Here is a 7,233-nt window from a genome sequence, read left to right as displayed (position 1 = left end):
GGCTTGGCATGCTGGGCACATGTGCCTGCATGCCCAAAGTCCCAGGAGGAGAATGGAGGGGAGGGCATTGTAGTGTGGCCATTGCCCTTGGGAAGTGATTCCTCATTTTTCTTCTCACTGTCTCTTTTCTCTGGCAAGTGCATACACCCTATGGCAAAAACCTAAACAACAACAAAAAAACCAGCTGGTCACTAAAAAAGGTTTTGTGTTTGTGGCCTTGGGGTAACTGGGCTGTCTGAGGGAGAGAAAAGAGCTAAAGACTGAGAATAAATGGTCAGAAAGATGCATAGAACACCTGAGGACCAAATTGGTGAAAGAATAGACCGTACCTAGGGCCAAAAACAGCTGCCTAGACTCAGACTAGTGGTCATGGATGTGTTTTTCTGTTCACTTGCTTTGAAATCTTGACCTCTCAAAGGCAACACGGGGCTTTGCTCCCTTGCCCCTACTTCTTTCTATTGTAGAGTAGGAAGATCTGGACACCAGTGGTGATGTGTGAGGGTCTAAAAAACCTGCAGAACTCCTTTTGGAACCTAACCCTAATGGGATATGGCCGCAACAAAAGTTTATAAAAAACTGACATTCCCAGTACCCTAGACTCCAAAGAAAACATGAGTGGTATTTGTCTAGTTCAGCTAGTTTATTAAGATTTCCTTTACTTATCTCTCCATTTCCCCACCCTTCACCTTTGATATCAGGCCTTGGGGTGCTAGGTGCCAGTACTACCAGCCTTTACTGACTAGATTTGGTGGGTAGGGGTCTGTGGGTACCCAGGAATTTGGCTAACACCCTTTGGAGACCCTTGGTAAGGGAACCCTGGGTGGTGGGGGAGGAGATACGCTTCTGCATGTTGGCCCAAGGACAGTGTTTACAGTGGTAAGGACTCAGGATGTCACCAGCAGCCAGCCTTGCCCCTTCCAGATCCTGGGCACCCAAAACCTTGGGAAGAACCTGATGGGGAAGAGCAGTATGTTGAGAGCTCTGGCCTTTGTGCTGAGACCTTTGGAAAAGTCTGCTTACAGGAGCCTCTGTTGTTCTTTGGGCCTGGGCAGGGTGGCTCTTCTTTGTGACTGTAGATGACCCCAATTTTGCATTTCCTTCTCCACACTCTCCTGCTTTGACTTTTCTCAGATTCTCTTTCTTTTTGGCTGAACATAAGGTTGAAGCCTTATGCTGTCTCTTGCCTGAGACCAGAACCTTAGGGTTCACAGACTCTCCCAGGCCTGGACAGTTATCACCAGCTTCCATGTGAATATATGGCTCTTGGGATGGGACCTGGGCCTTCATTTTCTCCTTCATTCTCTGTTCTCTCTGAGACCCTTGTTTTGACTTGCCAGACTCTAGTGGCTGAGAGTGGGAAGAAGAGGAGTTATGGCAGTGGGGAGCCTGGGCAGGCTGAGATACTGCATTCTGAACTTTTGGGGGATGACAACTTGAAGCACGAGGACACAGATTGAGGAGGGACTGAGTCTTCTGTGAGGGGCAGGAAGAGAGCCCCCGGGAATCTAGATTTGTGGAGCTCAGGTCAGGGGATCTGGAAGCAGGGCACTGCTGTAGTTTCTTCAGCCTGAGTTCTAACTCTCTACTCCAGTGCCATCCCTGGATCCCAGGATGATGGAGCACCTCTGGGATAGTCTCTCCCTGGGAGGTTGGGGCCTCCTCTGTCATAGCCCCTAGGGACAACTCTCCCTTGGCTTGGCCAGGCTGCGTGGGCTCACTCTTCAGAACTTCAGCTAGGGTTGAGGACCAGGTTATTGGCTGCCTGGGATCTGCAAGAGGGCTTGGGCCCTGTGGGACCTCTCTTTGTTGCACATTTCTCCACACAAATTCAGGGTTAGCACATGGCTCCGGAGGAGCAGAGAGGGAGCTGGGAGCTGGGAGCTCAGTGGCCCAGCACTTATCTCTCAGCTCCATTGGTTCCCTATCCGTCTTACAGTTGTATTGGTCCTCAAAAGGTTCACCTATGTAGCACTTTGAGACAGAATTTGGGGATGGGCTAGAGTCCCAAACGGGGGACACAGGAACACAGCAGTTTTCTGTCTGCTCTGTGTACTCTCCAACAGACTCAGAGTCAGACTGAACTCCAAGGGAGTCGGCTTCATGCAGGTCTTGGAGTAAACTGCAAGCTGAGACCTCAGGGGCCTGTGGGTTGTTTTGCCTTTTTATGTCCCCACATCTAGCTTCGGCATCCATAGGGCTAACTCTAAGGTGCTCCAGTACAAAAGTTGAGAGTGGACTGGGGGCCAGAAATGGAGGCTCAGAAGCCCAGGAATTCCTGGAATGATCAGTATTCTTCCACATAGCTTCTGATCTACTGAGACCTTCCACAGTATTGATTCTGTGTGGTTCTATAATTGGAGCTTGCAGTACACTTTGGGCAGAGTCTGGAGAGCAAGGATCCCAGGAAGTGTCTCTCTGTCTTTTGGTCTCCCATAAACATTTGGACTCAGACAGGACTCCTTGGGGACTCATTACCGGAGACTTTAGCAGAGAGGCTGTGGGAAGGCTCAGGGATGAATCTGGGTCAGCACAGACCCAAAGTGTTTCTCTTCTCTGCATACCCTTGCCTGGAGTCTGAGAACCCGATGGGACACATGCAGGGTGGATTCCATAGAGCCCTAAGTTGAGGTCCAAGCCTGAGGTCTCAAAGGCACAGGGGTTTCCTGAGTTTTCCCCGCATCCTCTCTGGACCTTATGTCCATATGGATCTTCCAGGGGACTCTCTCCCTGGAATTCTGGCCAGGAGTCCATGAGAGAGCAGGGAGCAGGCATTAGATACTGCCTATTAGAGACCTGAGGGTTCTCTTTGCATCTTGTGGTTTTCCACAAGTTCTTAGGTACAGAAAGTCTTCCTTCAGAGCTGACTTTTGGGGATTCTGAAAGAGAAGCTGGGAATTGGCAGGGAGCTGGTACTGGAGACTCAGAAGCTTGGGGAATCTCTTTATGTTCTATGCTTCTGCATTGAGTCTCATATCCAGGTAGCACTCTCAGGACACTAATTTCTTGAGGTTCTGTCATGGGTCCTAGGGATTGGCAAGGGGCCAAGATTGGGAGCTCAGAGATATGAGGGTTCTCTCTTTGCCTTGTGGTTTCCCAGAGAGCCTTTGATTCAGATAGGCCTCTTACAGGGCTAACGATAGGACTGACTCCCTGGAGTTCTGGCAGGGAAGCTGGGATTGGGATGGGAGCTGGCATTGCTGACTCATAGGCTTTGGGGTCCTTATTTTGCCCCATGGTCCTCTGTGGGGACTTAGACCTATTCAGGACTCCTATAGCGCTAGAAGAATACAGCAGAGAAGCAGAGTGAGAATCTGGATTGTGTTGTTGGAGGCTAGAATCCCATAGTACTTCCTGCCAGGTAGATGAGAACAGCTCGGAGGGTCTGGTCCTTTGGAGTTCAGGCTGTGGGTGTAGGGCTTGTTCCTCAGAAACCCCAGGGACCTCTTTCTGCTGTTTTAACTCCTGTGTGCATGCCTCAGTACCAGACAGTACTCCCTTGTGGTCTACGGGCAAGGGCTTATGATGGATTACTGATGGCACAGGAGGGGAAGCTGGAGGTAGAATTAGCTGAGGATTGGAGGCTATATCTTTCAGATTTTCCTTAGTATGGACTTCATGGGTAGGAAACTGGGTTGGGCAGTAATACTGAGAAGGCAGCAGGTTGGACCTATGTAGGAAAGCAAGCTTGTTGAAGAATACAGAAGGGCAAACAGACAACTTCAGGGAAGAGGGGCCATCTGAGCTCATGAAGATGGCCTCCAAGGACTCGCTGTGCAGAGAGGGAAGACCACAGAAGAGCTGGCTTTTTGGCTGCTTCAGGTGGCTCCCTGGTACTATCTTGTGCCTCACAGGTAGGTTGGTTAGGATTTGGAAGGTGGGAAAGGATCTAGAAGGGTTTGGGGGTTGCATAAATACTGGTTTTTGTGTTCCAGTGGCTTTGAGGAGGCCCTTAGAACAAGAGGATGGCTGGGATGGGGCTGTGTTAGCTTGCTCTTCAATGGGAGCCTCTTCAGGAGAACATGACTTCAGTGGATCCAGAGATGCTTCCTCTTCTTCACCTTCTTCCCCTTCTTCCTCTTCCTCTTCCCCCTCTTCTTCCTCTTCCTCTGATTTCTGCTTCCACAAGCAATCAAGGAAGGCCACATGGTACAAAAGTGGTAGGCCCTGGGGAGTAAAGAAAGAGTCTATCAAGCATGAAGCCTTTTCAGAGACAAGGTGTATCATGAAGCCCCCAGTCCCTGTTCCACATCCATAGTGAACAGTTACTTACCTGGCCCCATCTCTATGGTCAGCAGTCATTGACCCAGCTCATCCATTAGTGGTCATTATCCAGACCTCATTCCCCAACAAAATCCTGCACGTAAGGCCAATCATCACTCCCCCAACCTCAAATTTAGTATCACTGGTCATTCACCAGCCTCACATCCAGCACATGTAGTCTCTTACTTGGGCCTTATCCAGTCCAATGATCCCTCACTCAACCTCACATGTGGTGTCAGCAGTAATTCACCCAGTTCTACATCTATGATCAGAAGTTACCCCACCTTGCATTGCATCATGGTTCCAGAGCACCAGGGCTGAAGCTGTTGCCACCTCCCAAGCTGCCACCACCTCCGGATCTGCCAAACCATGAACAGGAATAGTGTCACCAGATTCCCTGGACTTTGGAGGCAGTTGCTGCCACAATGTTTGCAGGCCAGGGCATGGGTCAACTGTCCCCAGAGAAGCCCCATATCCCACTCAGCCTTGAGGAGGTCCTTCAGCAGCCATTCCATTTTCTTTAACCTAGTGGCAGTTTACTCTGAGGTCATCACTGGATCATAGAACAAAGAACTCCCATCCCACCCCACCCTCTCCAGCCCAGGCCTAAGCCTAACAGCCTTCTCCTTGAATTTAGGTCAAAAAATTGCTTCCATAAGACAACTCTTACTTTATATATTGAAATCTAGGTGATCCCCTTGTGTCTTGATTGCCAGAGTCAGAATTATGTCTTAGATACTATGGTTAAGGACACGAGTTCTGGCATCAAACTGCCTGGCTCTGCCGCTTCCTACCTGTGAAACCTCAAGCTGCTTTCAGTGCCTCAGTTTTCTTATCTTTAAAATGGGCATAATATGGGGAACCAGCAGTTAGTGTAATGGCTATGTCGCTGGACTCCCATGTAGTCGACCACGGTTTGTGTCCTGGACCTGGTTGCTTAAAACTCATGCCGGGCGCATGTGCGTGTGTGCCCAAGATCCCGAGAGGAGAATGGAGGAAAAGGGATTGTGGCGTGACCATCTCCTCTGGGGGGGTGATTTCTTGCTTTCTGTCTCTATGTCTCTGTCTGTCTGGCGAGCGCATGCGCCCTATAGTGAAAAAAAAAAAAAAAACCTCTCCAAAAAAAAAAATGGGCATAATATCACGGGACCAGCAGTTAGTGTAATGGCTATGTTGCTGGACTCCCATGTAGTTAACCGCGATTCGAGTCCCAGACCTGGTGGCTTAAACTCATGTTGGGCGTGTGTGTATGTGTGTGCGTGCCCGAGATCCTGAGAGGAGAAGGGTTTGCCGCGTGGCCATCCCTCCTGGGGGTTGATTTCTCTCTGTCTGTCTATCTTTCTATCTCTCTGTCTGTCTATCTTTCTGGCAAGCGTACATGCCCTATAGCAAAAATCTCTCCTAAATAAATAAATAGGCATAATATCACTATTTACCACATAAAGTTGTTTTGAGTAAATGAATATGCTTAGAATAATACCTAGTACATAGTGTATACTATATTAAAATTTTATTTTGGGCCAGTTGGTGGCATGGTTAAAGTGGCTAGATACAAAGTGACTGACTGTGCAGTTGAGCCCCAGACCCAGCAGCTTGAAAAACATGCCAGGTGCATGTGAGTGCGTGTCCAAAATCTTGAAAGGAGAAATGGAAGAGAAGGGATCATGGTGTGATCATACCCCATGGAAGGTGTTTTCTCACTTTCTTTCTCTTTCTCTGGTGAGCACATGCACCCTGTAGCAAATACTGAAAAATTTTTTATTTAAGCTTCCTAATTATAAGCCTCATTCATTCATCTTTCTATCCCTTCTTTTGTATGGTCATGTCAGTTGTGAGCTGTGAATTTGACTTTAGGTTGCTTGAGATCTTTTTGAGAAACATTCATTTAAGAATGACAAATAGGTAGAAAAAGAGAGAGAAGCATACCGTCAGAGAACCACTGCTTTCCAGCGGGATCTTGAAGCCAAGTACCATGCTATGATCTCAGAAAATCGGCGTGCAGTTGCTCAGTTGTCTTTGGAACTAGAGAAAGAACAAAACAGAACGACTAGTTATCGAGAAGCCCTTATTTCTCAGGGGCGCAAGTTGGTAGAAGAAAAGAAACTTCTGGAGCAAGAACGGGCTCAGGTAATGCAAGAAAAAAGACAGATGCAATCTTTGAGAGGTGTGTATATGAGCTACCTAGAGAAGGAAGAAGACTGGCAAAGGAGAGCCAGGCTTTTGCTGAAAGAGTTTGAAGCTGCTCTCACAGAAAGACGGAATATCTACTGCAGCTTGATTCTTCCTCGCAACAAGCGACTAGAAAGAGAGAAAAACTTACTGGTACGAGCGTCCGTTGACCCAGTTGCTGCTGACCTAGAGATGGTAGCTGGTCTAACTGACATCTTTAAACACGATACATACTGCAGTGATGTCTGGAATACCAACAAGCGCCAAAATGGGAGGCTCATGTGTCTGTATCTCAGATACTGGGAGCTAATTGTCGAACTCAAAAAGTTTAAGCGAGTAGAGAAAGCCATACTAGAAAAGTGAGACAAGAATAAGAGAAAACTTTTCTGTGACTCAAGGCCCGACTGTCCTGTGACACTGGGTTCTCCAGTGTCCTGTGTTCACTTTCCCCATGTGTGGCCACAGCATCTCTCAGCGCACTCTTAAGAGAAAACTTTTCTGTGACTCAAGGCCCGACTGTCCTGTGACACTGGGTTCTCCAGTGTCCTGTGTTCACTTTCCCCATGTGTGGCCACAGCATCTCTCAGCGCACTCTGCTCCTGCCAGCTTCTGTGAGCAGAAATATGCAAGGCATCGAGAGTCAGGTCTCCTGGGTGCTCTGCAGCTATTAAAGATATTGCTTTTCTGAAGCATTTTTTAAGCAAAACAGTAAATAGTGTGTGCTAGCTTGTGAGAGTAACTTTTTTTTGGGGGGGGGGAGAGGTTTTCACTATAGGGTGCGTGTGCTCACCAGACAGAGAGAGA

The 7,233-nt window shown here is 48.3% G+C and overlaps 2 protein-coding genes across 2 annotated transcripts; one reads left to right on the top strand and one right to left on the bottom strand.

The window, feature by feature from the left end:
- Positions 1–465: 465 nt before the first annotated feature.
- SPATA31G1 (SPATA31 subfamily G member 1) lies at positions 466–4,870 on the bottom strand. Its single transcript, XM_006143211.3, has 2 exons — positions 4,545–4,870; positions 466–4,164 (listed from the first exon to the last, which is right to left on the bottom strand). The coding sequence occupies exons 1-2, from the start codon at positions 4,773–4,775 to the stop codon at positions 733–735; spliced, it is 3,663 nt and encodes a 1,220-aa protein (XP_006143273.1). The 5' UTR covers positions 4,776–4,870; the 3' UTR covers positions 466–732.
- A 1,161-nt stretch (positions 4,871–6,031) lies between these two features.
- LOC102474028 (coiled-coil domain-containing protein 127-like) lies at positions 6,032–6,816 on the top strand. The gene has a single exon (XM_027769850.1). It carries the CDS (start codon positions 6,238–6,240, stop codon positions 6,790–6,792), a length of 555 nt encoding a protein of 184 aa, XP_027625651.1. The 5' UTR covers positions 6,032–6,237; the 3' UTR covers positions 6,793–6,816.
- The last annotated feature ends 417 nt before the right edge of the window (positions 6,817–7,233 follow it).

This window comes from Tupaia chinensis, unplaced genomic scaffold (assembly GCF_000334495.1).
Source record: "Tupaia chinensis unplaced genomic scaffold, TupChi_1.0 Scaffold000093_1, whole genome shotgun sequence".
NCBI classification, from domain to species: domain Eukaryota; kingdom Metazoa; phylum Chordata; class Mammalia; order Scandentia; family Tupaiidae; genus Tupaia; species Tupaia belangeri.
The sequence above is the reverse complement of the archived record's forward strand: the minus strand, read 5'-3'. Positions and strand labels throughout refer to the sequence as shown.